The sequence below is a fragment of the Phragmites australis genome, chromosome 7 (genome assembly GCF_958298935.1).
Source record: "Phragmites australis chromosome 7, lpPhrAust1.1, whole genome shotgun sequence".
In the NCBI taxonomy this organism is placed as follows: Eukaryota; Viridiplantae; Streptophyta; class Magnoliopsida; order Poales; family Poaceae; genus Phragmites; species Phragmites australis.
Genome location: NC_084927.1, coordinates 38,796,978 through 38,824,440, shown reverse-complemented (window position 1 = coordinate 38,824,440; position 27,463 = coordinate 38,796,978). Strand labels below are relative to the sequence as shown.

Sequence of the window (27,463 nt, the reverse complement as noted above, 5' to 3'; positions counted from 1 at the left end):
GGCAAGATCTGCAGAAATATACGCATACCTGCCCTCTGAAAGGGCTGCAGCCCTTTCAGAGGGCGGTAAGGATGTCACAGTGGCACTGTCACCCCTTACCGCCCTCTCAGAGGGTAGATGGGGCCCACGCCACCCTCTCAGAGGGGCGCGAAGGGGCCTCCCCGCACCCACCACCCTTACCGCCCTCTGAGAGGGCGGTTAACCCCCTTGCCGCCCTCTCAGAAGGCGGTTAGGGGCTGGCCCCGCCCCTCTCCACCCCTATATAAACAATAAAATTAATGAAAAATGCTCATTTCAATCTGGAAAAAAAAGAAAGGAAGAGGAGAGGAGGAAGAGAAGAGGAGAGGAGAGGAAAGGGAGGCAGCGCGGCGAAGCCCTACTATTAATTACGATATTGTAGGATAGCTATCAGATGCATAGTAGTATTTAGAGTATGGTAGTTTCGAATATCTAGATTTTACAGAATAATGATGTAAGTAATAATTATAGTTAATTAGAAACTTTATTAAATAGACGGAGGGTTAATTAGTTTCATTTGGTTAGTTTGCTTAGGAGCAATATTAAATAAACCTATTGTAGGCGATCATCAGTGTCGGTAATTTTGTTAGAGTTTCGATAATCAGAAATATAGTTTTTCGGTATTAACATTGGATATATTTTCGAATGTTTTCAGGGATGTCAGATAAATTATATTTTCACATATATTATGGTCAAATTAGTTATGATCCTAACGGTGTAGATCTCTCTGGGTTTCAGCATATCATTAAGGGACTTAGTAGAGCCAATGAGAGGATCATAGTGGGCGTGTGCAAGTGGCTGATGCACCATTTTCAATTGGATCCCTAGCAACATGAGTTTAAGTTGAGAGCTATGCTAAGCCGTGCTAATCAGAGGTACTTTGGGGAGCTCGTCTCGATCAATGCGACAACTACTTGGAGGCAGTATGTAGATATATCATGTGATCATGGTCTCCATCTTATGCTGTTAGCTGAGGCGTACCAAAAGGATCGAACAGAGATAAACTCTGCGGAAACAGTAGCAGGAACAAGTCATACAGTGGTAGATGAAGCAGACATGGGAAATGTCGGGGACAAGCAAGATGTTGGGGATATGCGTGAGATGCAACCGAGCGGTGTAGTAGATGAGGGGGGAGCACATCCCTAGCATAATTGATTCTTATTATGTTTCTCCATAGTCGCACTGGGCGCATGAGCAGGCCCATAGCGCGTACGAGTTTTTTAGGTCTCAGTGCGACCGTCTTCATCCAAACGACATGGTCTGGACCCCCTACAGCTACTTGTTCATCCAAGCCCGTGCGCCTTTCGGTCTGTCTCCATTGTGTAGCCGCGATGAGGAGTACTGGCTTATGAAGAAGCCGCTCGTCTTCAACATCTACGTCGAGGAGTACTTACCCCACCGCGTCATGAGGCAGTTCGGACGCTTCCAGGCTTTCCCCCTCGTCAACATTCGTACGGTTCCAGGCCACGTCCACAGGTAACTAAAATCAAGTAAATAATCCATAGCATTCATCTCATTAACAGTCTATTTAACGTGTTTGACTTACAGGTATACACGAAAGGGACAGCCGGGTGGCAACCTCTAGGCAGATCGCTTAGCTCATCCTTTCGTCGGGCTGAGCTTCGAGGAGTACCTATGGTGGTACATCATGTGTACATGTACATGGGTCTCCTACACCCTAGAGACTATCTGGCACCACATTGCGTCGACTATGGAGGCCTACCCGGGCCATTGGGACGAGGACGCTACATTAATGGTATGTGTAATTAACATCTCATTTATATATCATATAATCCCATAAGAACGACTATAAACTGAAATTCTCATTTCTTGTTTGTTTCAACAGGTCGATATCATTTATGATATCCATAGGGACGCAGCTGAAATCATGGATCGCCTTAGGCAAGGGATGCAGCTAAGTGCGGCGGATGTAGCGGGGTTTGTCAAGCAGGTTTTCGATAAGACTGCACGGGCCCTGAAGCTTACCTTTTGCCGATCCACCGCAGACGTCGTCCACGAAGAGTCGTCCAGGAGGTCTGATGTCCAACGCTGTCCACCTGGACCGGCACCCACACGGCCACCTGGACCACGCCCTACATGCCCGGACACAATAGGTATAGATATTTCATACGCACGGCGGTTAGAAATATTCTTTTATTACTGATGCATTAATTTCAAACAAATATTAGGTCCACCTACACACGTCTCGACGTTGCCACCTAGACCAAGCCCAGTGCCGACACCCTCACCACTTGCAGGCCTCTCAGGTAATGGGCGACACTACATTGCCGCCTTCAATATATTCAATAGTATATCTAATATATTCCGCAGGTTACTACGGTGATGAAGCTGGACCATCTTCAGCTACACTTCGACCGGTCGCACATCCACCGTTCGGAGCTCCACCGTTCGCGCCCTACTACGGCACGCACACCTAGCCATCTACTGTTGCACCTGCATACCATACAGGTACAATATTGCATTTTATATAGAAACTTTCGTTTGCATATTTTCCATATCTAATAAATTCATCTGTTTGTAGGCCCCTCAAGTTAGTACACATGGATAACAGCAGAACCTTCGCAGTCGTCATACCCGAGTCAGGAGGATGAGCCTAGGCCAAACCCCCCATTTGACCTCATGAGGGACTTCTTCGGGGCCACATCGGACTACGACGTCCTCGGGCAGTCCCAGCTGCCCAGTGCTCCACTTTGAACACATCACACCCAGCACGAGGCCTCGACACCTTTAATCCCTACTAGGCCTACCAGGCAGGTTGGTCCACCCAACGCCCTGATACTCTAGGGGCCACGTGAGGGCGAACCAGCGGCAGCAGCTCCGGGATCATGATGGTGGGACCGACCGACGGCAGCGGGAGAGACAGCAATAGGATTGTACCTTTGCTTTTATAACTTACATGTTTGTTTCATGATGCATCTTCGATTAGCAAACTATTCTTACATATTCGGACGTGTCTATTTTCTATGGTCTACTTACCATGTCATAACTGCATTTCTTATTCCAACGTGACTACACGCTAGTTGCATTTCTTAATCTAACGTGACCACACGCTACTTTCTATCATCCTCGGCTTTGTATGAACCGTTCACGATAGAGCTAGAAAAGCATTTCTTACAAAGCTACTTATACACGAAGTGACCACTCGACACCTCTATCGGGAGTCTAACTTTAGACACAAAGTGACCACATGACTCAGCTTTAACCATGAAATAACAACACCTCTGTCCTGACGTAATCTGTAGACACAAAGTGACCACACAACTCAAGTTTAACCATGAAATGACAACACATTTGTCGTGACGCGGGCTGTAGACAATAAGTGACCACACGGGAGACCTTTAACCATAAATTAAATGACAACACATATATTTTGACACATGGAATCTCTGCCCAGCATCAATGCCACAACTTTTCCATTCTTGAACAGGAAATCTAATGCTACAGCCCCCCGCCAAGCCCATGCACTCAGTCCATGCACCAGCCCTCAGCCATCATAAATGACCCCACCTTCATCCATGGATACACCACTCATTTCTTAGCTCTCTCAACTGTAATATCTTCATCAGCTTCACCAAGCCCACCCAAGAAACATTGGGGGATTTTCATCCCCTAGGGGGTCGAACCACCGATGTGCTTCTGTGGCGACCTTTGTGGATTTCGTGAGTCTCAGAACATCTCCTACACGTATGGCCTACGCTTCTTCATGTGTGCCAACTACCAATACGACAAGCCTCAACATGGACCGTATGAGTACCCACCGGTATAGCGACATAGATCAGTCATGTAGCACTTTCCACATCTTGTTTCCGATTTCACACACTATTTTACTAATCTCACATCTTGTTTTATTTGTTCAGTCTCCTCCACCTATCTGTGACCTCATTGAATGGCTCGACATTGAGCAAAATGAAGACCAGAAGTGGTGGGTCGACATGAGCATGCAGTGGAGGAGAGAAGCATACGCACATTGGGAGTACGAGCAACAACAAGAGAAACTACGACTGAAGCGACAGGAAGAGGAGCGCATGAGAAAGGCAGCGTAGAACCATACCGCGGCTCAAGCCCGTGAAGCTGAGAGGGCAATTAAGCGGGAGAGGGCTTGTCGCACTAAGGCGGTTAGCCCCGATGCCCTAAGAAAGGGCAAATATCCTAGATGCACTCAATAGAGAGCATCTAATGTATCCCGGTATATTTTCACTCCTTAAGGCATGTTAGGATTAGCAACGGCACACTATTAGGTAGGTCTTTAGGTGTACCGTATATGCCACCATTTCCTGTTGTCGTGTCTTCATGGTTAGAGTCTCATGTAATGTTTTCCACCGTATGTCTCATGTAATGTTTGTCGCCGTTTGTAACCTCCGTGCCGGGTAATATGCTAAGAGTGCTTCACATCTATAATTGTTCACAAAATTAGATTTTGTATTCTTCCAACAATACGTCACTAAAAAATTATTGATACAATTTTACATCAAATACATAAAGAAATATCGACAAATTTACAACAATCCACAATTTCCAAAATATCACTACTCCGTTGTCGGTGGATGAACACCGCAAGCGGGGATCCTAAGGGACCCCCTTTGAGATTCGGCCGGGGGGCTGATTCTGGATCTACCTTGTACGTGGATTTAATGTGAATATATGAGATCTAGGAGGGACGGATGATCGTCGGCTAGTGAGAGTAAATGCACAAGGGATTTAAGACAGGTTCGGGCCGTACAGAGCGTAATACCCTACTCCTGTGTGTCTGATGTGCTATTAATGCTCTTGGAATGCCTTTCTCTGGATCTCTGTATTACAAGATTTTTTGTCTAAGTCTTGAGCTTCGGTCTTGTTTCTCAGAACCTCTAAAACTTCTGAAGGCCTGAACTTGACTTCACCTCTTTGACCTGTCTTCCTATGAAGTGCTCCCCCCTTTTATCCTACCGGGGGAGGCTCGACGTACCCAGAACGGGGGCACGAGTTCCAGCAAGCCATAAATGGAAGGCAATCATTATGGGTCTACAGTTTGATGTTACAGGGGTTGAAAATGTGCCCTTCGGCGGGTCCCGTCGCTCATTACGTCCCAACTTTAACAGGTGAAGAGGGGGCCCACCGGGCAGCCGCTGAATATCCCTGCATACCCGTCCAGTCAGAGCAGATCTGACACGGTCTGACGCGACAGGGGGGCAGACGATACGTCTCGAGCCCAGTGACGATATCTTCAAGTCGTTTCCTTTATGGGCCCCTGTCGGTGAATCAGGAATCAGGGGTCCCCGAGTCCTGAGGCCAGATCAGCAGTTTGCCACGTGGCGCCCTCCCGCGGGGATCATCTCCGCGAGGTACGAGAAGACTAAGTCCCGGGAGAGGGTGCTCGGGGCCATGAACAGTGGTCCCCGAGTACCCGAGTTCCCCGATGATCCGCGAAGACCAAGTGCCGGGAATATAGTGCTCAAGGCCGTGAACAGTGGCACTCGAGCACCCAAGTCCCCCGACGACCTGAAAAGCCTAGTACCAGGAAGGGTGTGCTCAGGGCTGCGAACAGTGACCCTTGAGCACCCAAGTACCCCGAGGACCCAAGGAAGTTAGTTCCGGGAGAGAGTGCTCGGGGCCGTGAACAGTGGCCCCCGAGCACTCGATTCCCCGAGGACCTGAACAGTCAATTACCGGGAGAGAGTGTTCGGGACCGTGAACAGTGGCCCCCGAGCACTCGGTTCCCTGAGGACCAAGAAAGGGCATATCCGGGAGAGAGTGCTCGGGGCTGTAAACAGTGACTCCCGAGCACGCACTCGGTTCCCCGACGGCCTAAGAAGCCCTTCGCCAGTGGCTCCCACAGAGGTCCAGCGGTGAGGTGTCAACCAGTGAAAGGCCCGATGCCGCATTTAAGAGGGCGCGTGGCCTGTCACTTCCCACTGCTCCTGCCACGCTCGGTGTCAGTCCCTGCCACGACCTGGCAGGGAGGCGTGGGGACATTTAATGCACGGGTCCCATCCCGCGTCATCCGGCGCGCCTCGGGATAACATCGCGAGGCCCAAGGCGCCCCGGCTGCCGCCCTGCTGTGTCAGGCGTACAAGACCGGGCGGGCACGCCGGGTCGTTCAGTGGCTGCCCGGTGGGCCTTCTTCGCGGTGCCCGTTGCAGAACGACATCATGACGAACGACATCGGATGGGGGCGCATTTTCAACCCTCCCCGTCACTTCGCGCAGTGGCCCATGATGATTACTTTCCATTTATGGCACCTTGGAACTCGTGCCCTCCCTTTCTGGGCATGCTACCGCCGGCGAGTATTTAAGGAGGAGCCGGTGGACACGGAAAGAGGCCCCCCGAATCAACTCTGGGACATTCGAACACTCCAGTACAAGCACAGAAGCTGAGATCACCGAAGAACAAGGAGCCCGAAGCTCTAGGACAGACAAACATTCTTGTAACCAGCAACATCCCTGAGAGATATTCTCAGTGCATTTATAGCATCCACACAGGAGTAGGGTATTACGCTTAGTGCGGCCCGAACCTGTCTAAAAATCACTCCAGTGCATTTACTGCATTCTGCATTCGATCATTCCACTCCACCTGCCATCGCATTTACACCCATTTATTTCTCCCGCAAAACAGATTCAGAATCATCCCCCCGGCCGAATCTCAAAGGGGGTCCCTCTGGATCCCTGCTTTAGGAGTTCACCCTCCGACAGCCCCGCAAGGTGACATGCGATGGGACTCGTCGCATTAAATATCCCCACGCCTTCCTACTAGGCGGTGGCAGGGACTGACGTACTCAGTACGACAGGCGTGAGGGGGAGTGATTAGATGTGACAGGCCATGCTCCCTCTTAAATGCAGTATCGGGCCTCCCACCGATTGACACCTCACAGTTGAGCCCTTATGGGGTCCATCGGCAAGGGGCTTCTCAGGTCCTCAGAGAACTCTGGGACTCGAGGATCAACTGTTCTTGGCCTCAAGTACCCTCTCCCGGATTCGTCTCTTCTCAGGTCCTCGGGGAACTTCGGGTACTCGGGGGCCAACTGTTCATGGCCCCGAGCACCCGTCCAGGAACTGGCTCTTCTCGGGTCCTCAGGGAACTCTGGGTACTCGGGGACCAACTGTTCATGGCCCCGAGCACCCTTCCCAGAACTGTCTCTTCTCATCCCTCGGGGAGATGGACCCCGAGGGATGGCGCTACGTGGCATTGTGTTGTCCTAGGCTCGAGACTCGGGGACCCCTGGTTCCCATGTCACCGACATCCGTGATGTTGTTTTGGTCACTTTTTGACCGTTTCGATCCAAAATTTCTAACATATCAATTTCAAATATTTTTCACCGAATGAATATGTATTATTTTTCAGATTGAGCTATACAAAAGTTAAAATTAAAAAAACAAATTTTACCAAAGCTGAGCAAAGGCTACCCACCCTTGCGGTTAGTCCCTACCCGCCCTCTTAGATGGACGGTAAGGGTGTAGCCCTTTCAGGTGATGGTAGACATCTATTTCTGCAAATCTGGTAAACAGGAGTCTATTTATTTAAATATTTAATAGAAAAAATATAAAAATATAGAAACTCCACGCGGACAGTAGGAAGGCTGACTCGGTTTCGGGCCAGGCCTGCATCTCTACTGCATAAAGCACGCCGAATAATTAACGACCTTCCCCTCCCAAATCCTTGCATTGGCCATGCACGGATCTTGTGTTCTGCTCAAAAATAATAATACTATGAGATATGTTTTGAACCTAATTTATTGTGTTATATATTGTAATTTATTTTTTTCCTTGTTTTCTCACATATGATTTCCTCTAGTTTCATCATACATTTTTGAGTTATTTAGATTCATGCTATTATAAATATCATAGTTTTGAAATATACCATTACAAATTTAGTATTCAGAAATATATCATTATAAATCTTTTAAAATTGAATCCATATTATTACAAATCTTTAATTGAATTCATACCATTTTTTTTAAAGGTAATGGCATGTATTCAATTTCACAAAATTTGTACTGGCATGTTTTTAAATACCGGATTTGTAATGATATATTTTATAATCGCAATATTTATAATAGCATGAATCTAAATGATCCTAAATTTTATAGTGTCTCGTCCCCGTGTCGTTCAGCTCCTGAACCTTCTGCACGTCACCACAACCGCCTTCCCAAATCACGCACACACCCACCTCTCGCGTTGAGATCCCATCACCACAATTGCCGTCACCGCGCTCATCGTCCATGTCTTCCCCTGAAGCCGAATCTGATCGGATCAGCAACCTCATCTAGTGAGTTGTGCATCATCGTCGTTCCGGCGCCATCACCGCGCTCATCGTCAGCGTGCTAGACCTTGACTTCATCCTGGATGAGTGATGTGTCCGACGCACGTGTGGTCTCGCACAGCCGTCGAAGCAGAGGATGCTGACCAAGGGAGAGAGATTCCTCATAAACAGCCACAAGCAGAGAGGGTGCAGGAGTGAGTTGAGGATCCCTGGCTGGCCATCGAAGACTATGCAGAGGTCAGCGGGGGGCCAGACACCTCTGCCACTACCGGAGAGAAAGCGAGACCATATATGGGCTCCTTGATGCCACATACGAGGTGGAGGACGGCGAGGAAAATGAAGATAACAAGGTCGTGGGGGATGTTGTGTTGGCTCCTTGGGACACCATATGAGAGGATGCTGCCGCCGTTGGTTCTTCAGGACTTCCCCATCCGCTGGGTCTCTTAGGCATCCTAGAGCACTATTAAACTATGAATTAAGTATTATTTTTAGTATCATGTTTTGTTTTCTTTGAGTAGAAAGTAAAATAATATTGTACGTGCGCGAGATTTAAGAATCATTGCAATGTAGTGCAGTGGTGCTAGATTTAAGATCCGTAGCACTGTACAAGTATTGTACTAGTTACATATAAAATGAGAGTTAGGGTTGCTGGTATTTGCATCCCAAGGAATAGAGAGCCCAACTCTCTCGAGAGAGAAAAAGGGTAATTTAGGAGAGAAAATTAGGGATTTTTCTATAAAACATTTGGTGCTTTTTGGAGGCATCTTGTGAACACTTTCGCAATAAAGATGAAGCTTTTCAATATGATGTGTCGATAATCTCCAGGTTTACAAAAGTTATTTATTTTCACCATGCGATACGGTTTTGCTTTTGGGGGCATATCTTAAGATCCGGATTTCCGATTGATGTGATTCGTGTTGCGTTATTTGTGAAATTTTGTCTATTTTCTGCTGCCAATATTTCGAGTCAATCAGAACTTATTTCCAAGTTTAAAATACTGGTGGATTTATAAAGGATGATTTTTTTAATAAAAAATGATTTTAGCTTCTTCAATTATTCATCCTCCTCTGATTGGCTAGTTTGTGAGTAAGCATCCTACAAATATGATTCAGACAATATTAAAGCCAATGTTTTCATAGTTAAAAAGCTTTTTTTAGGGGGGGAGAATAGACTGACTGTCAAATGGTTTGACAGTAATAAAAAATGTATTGCTCAAGACATTAATGTTGATACTCTCAAGGACAACAATGGTTCAACACCGTCTTTCGTCCTCAAAAGGCTACTGAAGTAGCAGCAGCAGCAGCTCAAAGTTAGACAATTTCAAGATGAGCTTTAATGGTTCGAGGTTCCTTCTTGCTCTCAACGCAATATATAGGTTGTCGTCTTCCTTTTTACTAGAGAACTTCCCTAGGAAATTAAGGAGGGACCATGGCCGATGCTGGCCATAGAGAAGCTCCACCCTGGACATTGGGGTCACCATAAAGAAGCTCCGTAATGACCACTAATACTAGCACATGTGTGGTAGATATAACTTAATAATATGCAGTATTTATAGTAAATATATAATAAATAATTATATATTCCTCGTCAATGTGTAGATTACAAAATTCAAGTCAACTAGCTAGTATAATACATATGTATGGAAATCACCATCATACCATCCGGGACCTTTAACTTGTTGATAAAGCACTGAGAAAAAAAAGTTAGGAGTGTGATTAGAGCAAGAAAGCAGGTAGGGATGATCATCCGGGTTCGCCGGACCTCGGTGGCAATGGTGAAAAAAAAGGTAGGGATGAACATGGCGCAGGAATCAATTAATGGGGCCAGATCATCAGAAGTCTAGGAGCGTGGTGGTGAGGTTGAGCAGCGTTCCCAGCGCGCTGGGCGCGAACTTCCTGGCGAAGAGGTAGCACACGGTGGTGGGCTTGCCGTTGTAGAGGCAGCGCGTGCCGTTATTGCGGATGGCGGCGACGAATTCCAGCGTGACGGCGGACTTGCCGAAGCGCGCCGGGTGCGGCCCCCCGCGCGACCAGTCCACCCAGGTGACGGTGCGGTTGGCGTTGCGCGCGCCGTGCCGCAGGTGCAAGTACGTCGGGATGTAGTGCTCGTCCGGGTAGCACGACGGCGTGCAATGCCGCCGGAACAGCGCGTAGTACCGGTAGTCTGCCACCACGTCCACGGCCAGCTCCCGGCTGAGCTCGAACCACTCGGACCCCTTGCGCCACTGCTCCTCCGCGATGTCGGGGGCCATCCGCGGGTTGTACCGCCCCGCGCACTGCGGCTCGTCGATGTTGTACGACTCCACGTAGCTCTGCGCCGAGTTCACCAGGTACTCGTACACCGTCCGGAAGTTGAACACCGGCACGCAGCTCTCCGACACCAGCACGAACCGCTCGTTCGACCAGTCCAGCAGCGCGTTCGCCAGCAGCCGCTTCTCCGCGTCCACCAGCGTGATGGACCCCCACGAAACCTCCTTGCTCGGGATCTGCCGCCCGTGGAACGGCGACGACCGCCAATACCCGCGCGTGGTGTACCCCGGCAGCGCGTGCACGTACACCGAGTAAAGCCCCTCATGCCCGCGGAAGAAGCGCTCCCACAGCGGCGCGAACGGCAGCGGTCCGCGCGTCAGGAACAGGAACGCCACCTTGGGCACGCGCTGGAACGGGTACTCCTCCATGCGCGGCACCATGGACGAGCGCCAGAACAGCTCCGAGTCCGACATCGAGTGACCCCACGGCGGGCCGGGGTCCACGAACCGCCGGAACTCCAGTAATATTGATGGAGCTGCTGCTTCCCTCTTGTTATTGCCGCGATGGTTGTTGCTGGTAGTGGTGCTGGAGACGACATCGCCGTTGTTATTGTTGTTAGCATTACCAGAAGCAGCTGCCGCCTGCAGGGGAGACGAGGACGACGAGGCAACGCTGCTGTAGTAGTAGTAGCGCGACACGTTGGCCCTGGCCGCCAGCCCGATGAGCACGCCGGCCATCAGGATCACCAGCGCCGCCACGGCCTTGAGCAGCACCGACGACCACCAGCACTCCTTGCGGGGCGTCGGAGGGAAGCTGTACTCCGCGCCGCCGGAGGCCTCCTCCTCATCTCCGGCGCTGCCTCGCCGAGACTTGAGGGTGCCCGGCTTCATCCCTCAATTAACGTACACGGCTTATTAATTCAGAGTGCCTGTCGACCGATCGAGTGGTCGCTTCTTGTCGACGAATTGAATTAATTTGTTGCCTCAAGAGGGGAGACGATCGTTGCCTCAGGAGGGAGGCAGGCGCGCGACAATCTGGTCCCACGCACGTCCCTGCCGCCGCGCATGCACGCGCGCGGAAACTTGGACGGAACGCCCTGGTCCAGGCTGTGACTGTGGACTCCGATGGAATGGAGGAATGCAGCTGCAGGGAGTGGGCAATGCACAAATCAATGCTGCCGATCGAGGACGGCGAGATGCATGGGCGCCGGACATGGGGGTGGCGACCAAAGCCCAAGAATAAGGGAGGGGAGGGGAGCAATGCAGCAAGTGGGCACGTGGAGGCCAGCCACTGCTAGCGACTGCGACGGGAGGGGAGCGGTCGATGGACAAGGCAAGGCCGGCCGGTTCGTTGATCGTGAAAGCCCGGCCGCGTTCGTCGCCTCAACTCCCTCTCCTTCCCTCCCTCCATACGGGGAATGCATGCATGCAGATGCAGGTGCTTTTCTTTTCTTCTTCATTTAGTATTTCTTTCGGCCCCTTTTACACACTCATAAACCCTAGAGGAGAAGCATGCACTCCGTTAATTATCTACAGGTTTCAGCTTCGTGGGTAATATTGCATGTGCTAATCGAAAGGCGACCTTGCAGTCTACAAAACTGCATTATCTACAACACAAGCTGGGTATGTCTTGGCGGTTTATTTCTTGGTGTTTAATTTGGGCGTTGAGCTTGTCTCTTTTTGTGATATAGTCAAAGCTCATTGATAGATGTCACCATTCTTTGGTCTTCATCTGAAAATAAGTCATGTGTGTAAAAGACAAACCAAATGGTCGTTAATGCCAAGTTTGTGCATTTCTTCGACTTGGTGTTTCGTGCTTTCCTGAGATAGCTCCACGTGGAACATTGGAGACAATAAGCTTGTCACATGTTGATTTTGGGGTACGGGGGAAGCATCTGAAAACTGGGCTTTTGGCTTCAAGAAGTTGATGTTTTTCCTCCACAGCTCAATTGTTGTAGACGGATAATTGTGATGTGTGCATGCAGCTTCTGCCTCACCATTTGGAAGTCATTTTTGGCTCATTTATCATGCAAAACGTTGCTTAGGCATGCATGTTGCAAACTAAAATTGGGCCATTTGTAATATAATTCAATGCTGGGTGTTTTGTGATAAAACTGCATGCCGATATGATCTTCTTCCCCAACATTCAGTCAGCTTGGTTTTGAGCGAGAGAGCTAGGGTCAGAGGAGAAGAGGAGAGCATAGGTTAGTTTCACTAAATGCATCCATACAATAATTAAATGCGGAGGATTTAGAACGAACTATCGAGGATCACAACTCAGGGTTCCTATCCACGACAAGTGAGAACAAAATTGTACAAAGAGAAATAGGAAAATAGAAAGGGAAAACTTCGCCTATGCTGATTACAAAGTAATGGGTAAATGGACGACGAACTCTAAAATGCGTACGACGGATTGAGTTGCATGAGCATAGAATGCTTATTACAAAGTGTTGGATAAATGGACGAATGAACTTGAGAGTGTTCCAATTGATGGTGAATGAAGCCGATCTCTCTCCATGGCAGGTGCACCATGGATTCATATATACTTGTGCCGAAAGCAGTTGGTGATGTCGTTTGGCGAAGCGTTGTGACCCTTGGTGATGGAAGTTGCCATCTCTGGAATGACGCAAAACTGCTCTCAGAAGAGACAACCGCCATATTAATCCACATGAGACAACCGTCGAGGGATAACTTTAATTTCTTTGTCGAGTGGAACCTCCCGTGCCAACTGGTCGTCTAGAGGTGGTCACCAGGTGGACGACCCCACGTCCAAATATATAGGCATGGACGCGCATGATCTTATTGAGACACGTAATCAATCCGTTCCGTCTATCGGAAGAGTAGGGTGAAAGGTCACAAGCAAACCGGTGCAGTTTTTGGAATGTGAAAGGTCACAAGCAAGCCAGAATGATTGTTCGGTTTCTTGTCTTGTGGAGATAAAGAAGAGAGTGGCGTGGTGGTTGATGAGGAGTCGACCATAACTAAATTGAGTGGGGGGGGGGGGGGCATTCCTCATCTTTCCCATCACGCGCTCTCCACAATGTCCTTTCCCCAATCTCCACCATGACTAAAGGTGCGTGGCGCCATGGGCCAATCTCCCTCGTGATCCATCGACTCCAATCCTTTTTCCATTCTCTGCGCACTCTCCAATGGTCTGCAATCCATGGAAGGCAGCGTATTTGGAAAATCGTCTTCTCTAACCTAGTAGCCCTATTTTGCTCTTGTCTCCTCGTGACCATGGATGGGATATGAGCAAGGTTCCCATTTTCCTCCATGATTTGTTCTCGTGGAAGTCTTTTTATTCGGAGATGGAGTATTTGAAGTTTTATCGATGGGATGGTGGTAAAGATGGGTGGCTGGCAATAGTAGGTATCTTTAACTTTGTTAGCCTTTTCAATCCCACGAGTGGAGAATGCGTTCATTTGCCTAGTTTTGAACATGTTCACAGCATGTAGCATTGACGGCATTGCAAAGATTCTTCTTTAATCCGGAGATAGTTTTCATATAGAACACGATGAACTGCGTAGAATATCTGCACATGTGATGGCACCAGTTATTATAATATTTTAGTATCGTATTCCTTTAATATACACTATTAAAAAAACCATCAATATCGGTTTTTGAATCAGCATTGCACAATCGACAGTGATAGAAATCATCGGCTCCAATAGTTGATGATAGCCATCGTGAGCCTATGAACTCTTTGTCCTACCACCGAAGAACTGGATCTACTCGTCGACTCACTAGGAGTGCATGGATGGGATCCGCCATGCACATAATGTTACTGTCGCTTGACACTGTGGCAAGAGAGGCGTGGCTGGAGGACGCAAAGGAGGTGGATATATCGTATTGAGCAACAAGTATCTCTACTTATCAAATAAGTATTTAGTAGTTAATTTACTAATGGTCGACAAACACCATAAGAGAAACGACCATTCGGCAGGACTTGGCCCACTTAGGTTAGGGCCTAAGCTAGGATGTTGCGGCGCGGCACTGGGCCTGGTGCCATCAAGCAGTCTCCAAATGAGTTTCCATAGAATAAATTAAACATTGCTTTCCAATTAACTGTTTTTATATTGATTGTGACTTTCTCAGTCTTAGTAATTAAGACACGAGGAGGATATCGACTCATGAAACTACGAGTAAGAAATAAGTTCTTCATTAGTTAATTTAATTGAGTGGATAAATCAAAGAGAATTGTAGGAGTACATGCAGACGCATGCGCGCTTACAATCTTGATTCATATACTGCAATTGAAGATCATCATAGAAACTTTCACAGAGATCTGAAGAGAAAAGGATGATGCATGGTGATCGATGGATGCAAATTGACGGAAACAAATTAAGCCGCGCAGGAGGCCGGATCGAGGAGGTAGCCAGTGATCAAGCGATGGTGGATTCCTTGAGGTAGGCGATGAGGTCTGTGCGCTCCTTGGGCTTCTTGAGCCCCGGGAAGACCATCTTGGTGCCGGGGATGTACTTCTTGGGGTTGAGGAGGTAGTCGTAGAGGGTGCCCTCCTCCCAGACGACGGCCATGTTCTTGTTCGCCGTGGAGTAGGCGTAGCCGAGGGTGGTGCCGGACTGGCGCCCGAAGAGGCCATGCAGGTTGGGCCCCTGCTTGTGCGCGCCGCCGCGCTCCACCGTGTGGCACTGAGCGCACTTGGTCCGGAAGATCTTCTCGCCGCTGCCGACGTCACCTGCGGGGGCCTCACCGAACGAAGCCATTGATCCAATTCAACAGCACAGTTAGCCTTGTCTGCTTGCCGCCGGTGCGATGGAGCAGATTAGATGATGATCAGGGCCGGCCGGTTAAGTCGCCTTGAAACTAATAATAGATGCGCGGCGGGCGACATGCAAGGGACGGACTCGAGTGACGGGACGCCGATCCACTTTCTCAGCTAGCGATCGATGGAGCTCCTATAGATGCTCCCGTTGGATCGATGATCGATCTATCGACAGTATTTATATGTATATATCACTACCACAGAAATTATCAAAGTAGATCAAGTATCATACACGATTACCTACACCTGTTACTGAGTAAATATATACAGACGGTTATTAAGCAAGAAGTACTGTATCTATTACACGGCCAGTTGTCTAGTCGTGTCAGTTCCTACCGACGAATTTTCTTAAAAATTATGTCACTACATCAAAATATCTCATCAGTATCGGTTCAAAATCGTTATCAGTAACGGATTTTAAATCAACACTGATTATCTGATATTAATAGTCTAACTATCAGTGTTAGGTATGGAACCGGTATTGATAGTCCGTCTCAATTTAACATTTTGGGGGTAAAAAAAGTTTTAAATTTTTTTTCACAACTAGAGGGTACTCACCCAACCATACCCAATATTCAGAAAGTCACGTGATATTCACTCGTATACGGCTATAAAGACTCGAACTCAAAACCTCACAGGTTGTGCCTACACATGACCCCTCTAACCATCTCAGCTATCATCCATTCGTGAGTATAGTAGCAAAATAAATCATTTTGATATTTTCTGACCGAACATTCGAATAGCTATTTGGATATCTAAATGATCTCAAATAAAAAAGTGATCAACTACAAAGTTGTAGATCTCATCGAGAGCTATAATTTTCATATAAAGTTTCTCCACATCCAACTTCGTGTGAAAAAGTTATGAATTTTTTAATATGAGCTATCATCGACAACTACTATAACTTTATTATAATTATTTGGACATTTAAATGATCTCAAATTAAAAAACTTTCAACTACAAAATTGTAGATCTCATCGAGAGCTATAATTTTCATATAAAGTTTTTCCCATCCAATTTTGTGTGAAAAAGTATGAATTTTTTAAGATAAATTGTGACAGTAACTATTATTAGTGTCGGTTCGTATCTATAACTGACACGGATACTATCACTATCAATATCGGTTCTTATCTGCTCAGCTATTTTTCGCGTACGAGAGTTTAAGAATCGACACTGATATAGTTTTATTACCGATTACTATCAGACTGACACTGATAAAACACTACATATATATATATATATATATATATATATATATATATATATATATATATATATATATATATATATATATATATATATATATTATATATAAATATAATATTAAGTGTACGTAACTATGACCACTAAACTACGTGGTGTGTCTGTGCGCACGTACGCACGTACGTATATCGATCGAGCTGAGTGGGTAGAGGTGGCTACGCTAGCTGCAAACTAAGACCAAATGACCTGTGCATGCAACTATATATGCATGCTGCATATATGCAGTACATATATAATGTTTGTTTGGTTAAATTAAGTCGATTTACCTTGACACGATCGATCGATACACAAAGTCAGCGAGCACTGTGGAGCACTACTCCATCAGAGATCGATACACAAAGTCAGCTGCCTACTATTTCTTCCTTCTCTTTTGGTATACTAAATATTAATACTACTCCAATGATACGGAATATTGCATTAAGGGTGTTACGAACAAACATCTTAGTAATCAGACATGCATCATTTAGATTTTTTTATGGTGCTGGTTTCTTAGGCGATGGATTTTTTTGAGGCAATATATGAGGAGGTGGACTTTTTGAAGATGGCTGAGGAGAGAGATCTTCGAGGTGACGGCGGCCTGGAGTATAGTGGAGAGTAGAGAGTCTCGGGAGCTGTCTCTGGTGGAACTACTATGTAGACCTTCTCTCACACGATGAATGTGTACTCGTTCTCTCATATAGTATTCGCCCCCTCCTCTACGGGGTAGTCCACCTCAACATGACGATACTGGTCAACTGCCTCATCTATTTCGATCGCGGCGTAGCCCTCTGGTGTCGGACGTCTGTGCAAATGATCATGGAATCGCGGGGATAAGCCACGCCGGAAGCTACCTTGATGGTAATGTTCCTAGCACCAATGTGTAGTTCACACGGTGTCCGTGTTGTGATGAGGTCCACAGGATAAGTGATGAGGTTAGCTCTCGAAACTCCTGTGGATGCACAACTACTCCGACGACCACCAGGGCTGGAGCGCACAAACTTAGGAGACGTTGTCGGCCGTTCCTGTTCGCTCACAATGGTGCTTCGTTCACGTATGAGGGATTGTGCTACTGCTTATGCTATTTTTTCTTCTGTATGTTTCCTCTCCTTTTTTAGCGCTTGTTCAAACATTTTTATCATCCTAGTTTGTTCTGTCTCTCGTTCTGCATCTCGCTCTGCTTGGGATCTCTTCCAGCTCTTGTAGGTCGATTTCTCCTGGGAATCCATGTTTCCAACCTATCACCCCAACGACTCGTGTGCGACCACCGTGCTCCTTGTTTCTCAAGGCCAAAGTGAGCTCATCCCTATCTCTGTCTGGCTTGAAAGAGTCTTTTGCAGACTGCTCGTTGGCTTCTATAAGCTATTTTGCAAGTGTTTGCGTCACTTCCTAGTCTTTGGATGTCGTAAAGTATAACCTTCCATCAGACGAGTAAGAAGCACCCCTCCCAAGAAGGAAGTGCATGCATCGATCACTCCAACCCTGTCTCAGGCATGACACCTCTCTCTCGCAGTTGATCTAGCTGTTGTTGCCACTGTCTGTCACACCCGGTTTTAAGATCAAAACCAAATGTAAACTATATGTATGCCAGGATTAGTTAACACATACATATAGCGATATCATTAGTGAATAACAGACACAGTGCTCAATATTACATCAATATTTATTACAAAATGACCACGCATTCTAAAGAAAATTACATAGCAGCGGAAAAGAGACACAGCGCAGCTCCACGCCACAGGCAGTCGACCGGAAGCTCCACCAGCCTAGAACTCAACATCATCTTCAGGAAACTCTTCAAAAGCTTCACCTTCTGAAAAGCAAGTGTGAGAATACTCAGTAAATGGGAGAAAGTATAACATGGTGGTTTTACCCAAGGTTTCCTATTTTCTAGAGTTTTATTGCATAAAAGCCAATTTTAGCCCTAAACTATGGAAAAGTAGTTTTATTTTAAAAGAGAAAAGATGTACAAAAGATATTCTTTAAACTCCGAGAACTCAACCCATTCTCAGCTAAGGAAAACATCCACCCGACTAATCATGAGAGGGTCCATGCTGCTCATAACCGTGAGCACGGCTGAAAATTCAGTTTGACACTCTGCAGAGGTTGTACACTTTATCCACGAGTCATGATCATCTCTTTTGCGGTACCCATTGGTACCTTACACACTTCCGGTGTGCGTGCCAAGAGATCACTACGAGGCTTTTCCAAAGAGTCTCCCAGTATGCACTTGCCTACTGAGGTTTCACCGCTGTACATAAGTAGAGTGACCCTCCACCCCAAAAGCCCCCTCTTGTGCCAGGTAGAATCAAGAAGTACCCCTTCCTTATCTACACATCCAACTGGCTCATACACCACTGGGAGAGCTTCTAATTCCTAGACCAAGCCATACCATATAGATCTCGTGGTTGTACTGTTGTCATGGGTGGTCGCTCCATGAACCGGTCCTTAACATGGTCTGGGCAAGACCATCAACTATCCCATAAGAGTAATCACGAAACATATCCATTCAAGGCAACCATGCCTGGAACACATCAACAGGCACATTCCAACATACCCTTCTTGTCCAAACTCTAGATTACTTGTTGCTAACTCCCTTAACAACATCAAGATTCATATCTTACTTTCTATCTCAACTTTTAGTTTCATAAATCATGATTCATCACCTACATACTACAAGTTCATCTAAAAGCATGACTAAGCATAAACATGGGAATACTTGAGGATAAAACATCTACAAGTGTAAAGCCTACATCTAAAACTAGTGTTTGCTATACTACCCATTTTACCACAAAAACAACATGCATGTTTTGTAAAAGTCTGGATTTATATTAAAAATGGGCTCACAACATGGTCAAGACACTTGTCTTCGTCAAGGTCATGCACAGTTCCTTCAAAATCTTCTTCCTGGAAATTCCCAAACTCTTGGACTGAATCGTCTACACGAGCACACAAAAAAACATAAGAACAGTATACCAAATAATACTGAAACTAGATAAAAAAAAACCCCCTATAAATAGATTATATACGTCGCTATGAGAATTTGAGCGTGAAGATCGCCTGAATCGGAGCTACGAGCAAAAAGTTAAGAGCGTTTGAAGTTCCAAGAGTGTTTATGCAAATTTTACTTATTACCACAGAATAACCAATTATTTTTATATCGAAAAACTGGTTTATTGCGCAAAAATGACGTCATAAATCTAAATTGGAATTATTTTTGAATGGGAAAAGGGTGGGAACCGAGTCCACCGAATGGTGAACCGGTCGAGACCCTTCGGTTCACGGTCCACCATGGACCGGTAGCCCTGGGACGGCTTCAGGCCGGCGGCCGGCGGCCGGAGTTGGCTGGGAACGTGCATCAGCGAGCGGAAGGCTCCAACGAGCAGAGGAAGAGAACGAGGGAGGGGCGGCGAACTCACCCCGAGTATCGAGGAGACCGGAGCGGTGCTGGAGAGGTTGGGCTACGGCGGACACGGCAGCAGCGGTCGGTGAGGCAGCGGGGAAGGCGTTCTGGCGGCCGAACGGCGACGGCAAGCCACGGAAATGGGTTCGAGGTGTCCTTCAAGGATGAGGAGCGAGTCAATTTAGCCGGAGATGGCTTGGATGCGAAGAATGGTGTCAGAGAAGCTCCTCACCGGAGTCGTTAAAGAAGAGGCCGACGATGGCGAAAACGACGAGGCAAAAATGTGGGAGCTCGAGTAAAACGTGAAGAACTTTGCCATGAAGAGAAAGGGCGGCGGCCATGGATTGATGGCCGACGATTTTTGCATGAAATCGAGCAATAAAGAGATGTAAATAAGGGGGGAAACAGAGGGAGGCGCCATGATGGGGCTTAATAGCTTGGCTCGGCTCGGCTCGACGCGGCGCAGGACGGCTTGGGTCGGGTCCGCTGGTCAGTGAGGGTGAGGCGGTAGGCTGGCTTGGGGCGTAGGAGGAGGTCGGCTCAGGACAAGGGAGGAGGCTGGCTTGACCAGATGGGCTTGGCCCGAAGGGAGGGAGCGGACGAGCCTCGGCCCAAGGGAGAGAGAGGGAGGGGGAAAGGAGGTTTTGGGCTGAAAATTGAGGAAGTATTGGCTCAGGTCAAGGTTTTTTTATTATCTTTTTAGTTCTTTCAAAATTATATTTCTAAATCAAATCTATACCAAATTTTTGAAAACATTTTCACTCAAAACTCCAGAGAGGGAGAAAATGGGCCTACTGCAACTAGAGAGCCAACATGTATGCACCAAACAAAGTATAACCTAGACCATTTGTTTTATTTTTGAAAGTATCATTTTAATCCTATGCTAATTGTGATGCTATTAACTTGATTGTGGGTAGAATTTTGAAAATTCACAAAACTAAGAATTAGGATGTTACACTGCAATTCTTTCCTCACGTACCCACGGCTGCCAACTTTGTGAGGGTAGAGGTTCTTCTTTGAGTTCGCTTTGCTCACCGCACTCAACCTTTGTGCTTCTTCCGATGACTTACACTCCGCAAAGGCGTGCCAATGATCTTCCAGTTGCGGCCACTTGCGGAAATGTGACGTTGTACCTTTCTGCACATATGTTGTGTTCAGTGCGCCCATCTAGTTGTTAAATGAAAGGCCCATGATCATTAGCGTTTTACGCTTAACTACTTCCATATCTGTCCCTTCAGAAAAGTCAAACTTCTCTAATATTTTGGGCCAAAAGATGTCGTTCTTGATTGAATCAGGAACCACGTGCGGATCACCTCATTCACCAGTTCACAATAGTAGTTGATGGGCACGTGATCCTTAACAGCAATCCCACAGACTGACTTGTATGGCATCAGAACTCTCTTAGGTGCAGTTAGCTCCCCTGCTGTAGAGACCTCCGTGATCACAAATCGCCCGGTAAGCATCTTCGAGGGACCTCGGACACGATGGCGTACCTGGGATTGCTCATTGTCGTGACCTTCCGGAGTATCAAGCATCTGCACATATGCAAAAAAACTATTGAGAACCTATACGATAATATGTAGAAGAGATGCATTCATCTACTTATGAATTACCTAATTGACTCCACAAGTGTCTATTTGTTCCAGGTTGAGGTAATGGCTGGGGCTACCTACTTCAATGTTCGACGGCGACACTGCATCTCGTTCTGGCACCTGGACCAGATCGGTGGTGCCATTCCTTCCTGGAAGTTCTGCATACAATGACGACGAGCAGTTTAGTAGTATACATATAGAGAGCTGAGAAAGGAGGGAGGTAGAGATAAAGTCGATGAGGGAGGGAGGGAGGATGTCTAAAGAGTGAGCTAACCATGAAGGAGTCGATAGATAGAATGCATACACATATAATATTGTAATTGAGTACGTTAGAACCACATTGTAACATCCTGAGTTAAGCATGCTAATTGATTTCAGATTTCACTCCAAATTAAAATATTTTAGGATTAATTAAGCTAACTAAGATTAAGAAAATAGGTATGTGGATGTATATATGCCAGTATATATATACCTTCATATTTATGAGCTGTGCTAAGTTGCATAGGTGTTTCAAAGTACACTAGAGTCAATTTTAAAATAGTCTCTGCATTGAGTTGGTTCATATGCATTAGATTGAGATTTTTATGGTTCTTTGTGTGGAGGTTTGAAATTGAATGTCTCTCAATTTCAAATCTACACCTAGATTCTATTTATCTCAAATCCCTTAAATTCAAATCCTCTCCCAAAGATCTATATCCAAATCCAAATCAATGTTCAAATATTCCAAATGGAGTTGATCTTAATCCAAAGTCAAAATCCAAATTCAAATTATTCCATTTTGAATTATTCCAAAATCCATCCCTCTTTTCTTTTCTTTTTCTCTTTTTCCTTTTCTCTTTCTCTTTTCTCCCGGGCCGATTTCCCCTCCCTTCTCTCTTTCTCAGCCCAACAGCCGGCCTCCTTCTCCTTTCCCTTTCTTCCTTCTGCACGGCCCAGCCATACGACCCACCCAACCTTTCCTCCCTCTCCCGCGCACTGCTCGCGCCTAGCGTGCCACTCAGCGGTCCACGTATCCACGCGTCACCAATCCAGCGCCAGCGCCCGTACCTCTCCTCCTTTCTCCTCCCTCCGCTGATTCCCCTCTTCGGGAAATATCCCGCGCGCCCCGACCAGCCTCCGCTTCTCCGCTCTCTCTCTTCTCTCTTTCTCACGCGCTCTCTCAACTCCCCTACCCTGCACACGCGACTTCCACGCCCACACCCATGCCCACGCTTGGTCGGTGCAGGCAGCCCATGCCCCAGGAAAAAGTGTGGGCTCAGGTCGCAACCTCGCCGCTGATGTCGTGTGACGACAGCAAGCCGGAGAAGACGATCCGAAGGGTGGGCGCATGGTCTTTTGCGTGGTGCGAAGGCGATCTGGCAGTTGTCGATGGAGAAGACAATCGTGCCTCCTTAGCCGGTGATGACCTCAAGGCTCCACCGCCGAAGACCTTGATGGAGGCTTTGTCGATGATCCGGTCAAGATCACCATCATCCTCAATCCTCCCCCGTGTGGAGTGCTGCGTCATCTGGTTTGAAGCATATGTCTTGATGTAATGGTGAACGCACTGAATGAGGGGATGACGATTATCTGCGGTGGGCGCTTCTTCCCTCTCTTTTTTAGGCCTACCACTCAAGTCCTCATCGTCGGAGGAAACGATGATGATTTCAGGAGGGACCATGGCGAGAGGGCTAGGGGAAAGGACTTCTGGGATTAGTTCATGAGGTGGAGATGGAGTGGAGACCATGCCTTCAAGCTCTACAAATCCTAGAAGGCAATGAACAAAGGAAACAAAGGGGGGCGATGTGAAAGACAGACGGCTTTGAGTCCCCTCTATTTATAGCAGGGGGAATGGGTCTTACTGTATAAACATAGTCGTCAAGATCCAAAACGATGGCATCGTCTCGGGCGTGTAGCGCGTTCGGCGAAGTCGAGATGTCATGGTGGCATTATGGCTTGTCTCATCTCTGCAAAGAGGGATGGACAGTCATTATGATGTGTCAAATCAAGATTGCGGTGAAAACGAGCACAAACGGGAGTGGGTTTTTAATGCCCACCTATCCGGAGGTTCGTGCTCACTTGGTATTCACATCACAGTTAAAACAATAATGCTCGGGGACTTGCAGTCTCGAGTATTCAGTCAAGGATTGTGTGTTGATGCATATGCTCTACTCTCTATCTTGATTGCCACATCAAATAGAGAGTCGGGAGCTACATCGCATACCTTTGATGCTGGAACTTTACTCTTTGTTCGACTACATTATCGATCAATGGTACTGATATGTCCTTTTTTACTCTCTGATCGAGTAATTTCTTCCTCAACCATAGAGTCAAGGGCTACATTATAATACCATATTTTCTGTTATATGTTTTTTGCAAAATTTTATCTGGCTCTGCATCGATCACATTGAATAGAACCAATGGAGACATGTGTTGCGTCGATGACGGACAATTATACCTCAGGAGGCATAACGACACAGAGATTGTGTCTGAGGATGAACTCCTCAAGCGGGGATCCTGAGGGACCTCCTTTGAGATTCGACCGGGGGGATGATTCTGAATCTACCTCGTATGTGAATCAAATGAGAGTATACGAGATGCAGGCGGGACGGACGATCGGCTGTTAGTGGGAGTAAATGCTCAAGGATTTTTTAGATAGGTTTGGACCGCACAGAGCGTAATTCCCCTATTCTGTGTGTATGCTATAAATACTCTGAGAATGCCTCTCTGTGGATCTCTTATGTTACAAGGCTGTCTGTCTAAGTCTAGAGCTTCGGTCTTAGAGAACCTCTACTCGGCTTTGAGCTTTGTGTGTCCTGCCTTCGTTAGCTTGTCTGCTTGTCTTCGTCTATCTTCAACTTCAACCTCTTCTTCTCCGGGGTGTCCACCCCCTTCTTATACCGTCGGGGAGGCTTGGCGTGCCCAGAAAGGAGGGCACGAGTCCCTATGAGCCACAAATGGAAAGCAACCATCATAGGCTACAGCTCAGCGTTGCAAGGGTTAAAAAGTGCGTCCCTGGCCGGTCTTGTCGCCCATTACGCACGGCTTTAGCTGTTTGCAGGAGGGGGGCCCACCGGGCAACCGTCGAACCACCCCGCATACCCGCTCGATCAGAGCGGGCCTGATGCAGCAGGGGGGGCAGGTGATAAGCCTTGAGCCCAGCGACGATATCTCCAAGCCGCGCAGGATGACGTGAGATGAGACCCGTCGCATTAAATGCCCCCACGCCTCCCTGACGGGTGGTGGCAGGGACTGACAAACAGGCGTGGGGGGAGTGGTTGGAAGTGACAGGTCACGCTCCTTCTTAAATGCAGCATCGGGCCTCTCACTAATTGACACCTCACCGCTGAGCCCTTGTGGAGTCCACCGGCAAGGGGCTTCTCAGGTCCTCGGGGAACTCGGGCGCTCGGGGACTACTGTTCATAGCCCCGAGCGCCCTCTCTGGATATGTCCCTTCTCGGTCCTCGGGGAACTCGAGTACTCGGGGACCACTATTCATGGCCCTGAGCGCCGTCTCCCGGATATGTCCCTTCTCGATACTCGGGGAACTCGGGTACTCAGGGACCACTGTTCATGGCCCCGAGCGCCCTCTCTCGGACCACTGTGTCTTCTCGGGTCCTCGGGGAACTCGGGTACTCGGGGACCACTGTTCATGGCCCCGAGCGCCCTCTCCCGGAACTGCCTTCTCGAGTCCTCGGGGAACTCGAGTACTCGGGGACTACTGTTCATGGCCCCGAGCACCTCTCCAAGAACTGGGTCTTCTCGGACCTCGCGGAGATAGTCCCCGAGGGAAAACGCCACGTGGTATTCTGCTGTCCTGGTCTCGGGACTCAGGGACCCTTAGTTCCCATGTCACCGACAGATTATCAGACATCTCACGCCAAACAGCCAAAAGGGTTCTGAAGTCCTAGTCTGCCTCGCATGTGCTCTCTATCGAGTTCATGTTTATGTGCTGATTGAATGCGCAAGTTGATAAAAGTTCACAAAAAATCCGATATTCTCTAAGCTCTGTATTAGTCTTTTTCCTTACTATTACGGTCTTCTCGAGTACTCGAGGGCCGCACATCTAATAGCTTATCTATTTAAAATTTTAGGTAGATAGATACATAATCGTATGGTCTTGAGAATGATGACAATATGTATCTATCAGTTTTTGCATCTACTTATGCTAATCCTATTTCATCGACAAGGAAATAGCAGACAAAAGCATAATAGACTGGCAAAGTATAGCATTGTTGCGGGCATTCTTAGATCATAAAATATATCTTACAAGTGCTAGAATAGGCTGGACCATCAGTCTGAGGGACTCTCCTCACTATCATCATTAGGCAAACTAAGCCTCAAAGACTCGATAAAGGCTGGAACTATCGGCTGGACGCTTTTGACCAGTTTTGCAGCTTCCTCGCTAGTACAATTGAACCCGACTGCCACCAATGAGGTATCGAGCGCGGGGTTATATCCCTTGAGAATACCTAGCAATGTGGCAGCACTTGCAGAGGCTGCTTGTGACATGAGGTCGAAGGTCTGCTCTTTTTGCTCTTGAAGAGCCAGAACAGTAGCATCCCTTTTAGCCATCAACAGAGTAAGGGAATGGAAGGCAGTAGCATATTAGGCAGGCAAAATTTTAGTAATGACTCCATTTCATCTGTCAGAAATCCTAACAAGAAGCCTATTACTCGACTAAGGAAAAAGTTTCGGTGATATCCATTTACAAGAACGCCACTTGAAATTTCCTTCAAGGGACTTTACTGTTCTGGACACTCCGTCGTAGGAAACTTCAAGTGTGTTATAATCGTCTCAATCATAAGTTGAGTTCGTCCGACAGAAGCTCATCATTCGGTTAGGATTCGTAATCCTGGGTACTGGAGAGACGGCTTCAGACGTCAGGCCAACAGGATTGTTCTTTCCTTCGACCAGGGGACAGCTTCCCATTCTAGCAGCTCCCATAAGTTATCACCAAATGTGTGAAGGGAGATCGGGGTTAGTGCACTGTGCTCGGCTGGATCATCAATCTGCTCTCCAACTTTCAAGAAAAATGCATAAGTGTTGACCAGAAACAGTCGAGAACCTCTCAGACCAGGTTGTCAAATCTCGAACTCAGGGGTCAATTGTTCTAATGATGCCACCACACCTGACGGATCTCCTAAAGCCACTCTATCCAAGAAAAATGCAATACGCCACCCAAACTTGCTACTGGAAACTCAGAACCATCGCAGTGGCCCGTCAACAAGATAACTGCTTCACTCCCCAGATGATGCACCTCCACCAAGCCGTCCTCATGTATGAACGGCCCTTTCAAAATCCATGGAGAAAATTCCAGCGTTCTATGCACTTCTCACCACGCAGTGCAAACACATCGAAAGAAGGCGAAATCCTCTGGATGAACTAGCTTGTTGGAGATGATGTTGAGCACTCCCAAGGGAAGAGCTGCCCAATCAAAAGTCTCTGCTATGAGAATTAAAGGGAAAAGATGAAGTTCTCCGAGTAGAACGTGAACAATGGTGCACAAGATCGAAGGGCAGGGTTGCAATGGAGGTCACAAGAGTAGGACGATAGAGTTTTCTACTCAGATAAATAGGCCCTGCCTCAAGGTATGACACGGAAGTCATTTTTGCTTTGGAAATGGAAAATTTACCGTCTCTTTGACAACCACACCCGTTTTTTATCATGCTTAGACTGGCGTGAAAAGCGGTATGAAGACAACGTGTGAATCTTTGCGCGCCCCTCTACCCGCATTAAATGTGCCTACACCCGTTGTTTCAAATTTCGAAAGGTTTTTTTAACTCTACTCGAAGTCGAGTATCGATCAGTTGAGTTCTTTAGTCTTTTCCTTCAAGTCTCGAGTGCGATTAGCCGCAGGGCGCTCGACCCAACTGAGCTTCCACTCGATACTCGAAGAAGCACCCGCCTATGCTCAATTCTTTTGACTATGAGACTGATCCAAT

General features: G+C 47.3%; 2 protein-coding genes across 2 annotated transcripts; both read right to left on the bottom strand.

Annotated features, from left to right (window-relative positions):
* Positions 1-10,105: 10,105 nt before the first annotated feature.
* On the bottom strand, positions 10,106-11,413 carry LOC133923726 (glycosyltransferase BC10-like). Its single transcript, XM_062369004.1, has 2 exons — positions 11,117-11,413; positions 10,106-11,071 (listed from the first exon to the last, which is right to left on the bottom strand). Exons 1-2 carry the CDS (start codon positions 11,411-11,413, stop codon positions 10,106-10,108), a joined length of 1,263 nt encoding a protein of 420 aa, XP_062224988.1.
* Positions 11,414-14,904: 3,491 nt separating this feature from the next.
* LOC133923725 (cytochrome c-like) lies at positions 14,905-15,246 on the bottom strand. The gene has a single exon (XM_062369003.1). The coding sequence runs from the start codon at positions 15,244-15,246 to the stop codon at positions 14,905-14,907; it is 342 nt and encodes a 113-aa protein (XP_062224987.1).
* Positions 15,247-27,463: the final 12,217 nt, after the last annotated feature.

What these genes read in the sequence shown, in the direction of transcription:
- LOC133923726 (XM_062369004.1), bottom strand. Translation starts at nt 11,413, where the DNA reads ATGAAGCCGGGCACCCTCAAGTCTCGGCGAGGCAGCGCCGGAGATGAG. An exon ending in ACAATAACAACGGCGATGTC is followed by an intron (nt 11,072 to 11,116) that starts GTCTCCAGCACC and finishes GGCAATAACAAG; the next exon opens with AGGGAAGCAGCAGCTCCATC.
- LOC133923725 (XM_062369003.1), bottom strand. Translation starts at nt 15,246, where the DNA reads ATGGCTTCGTTCGGTGAGGCCCCCGCAGGTGACGTCGGCAGCGGCGAG.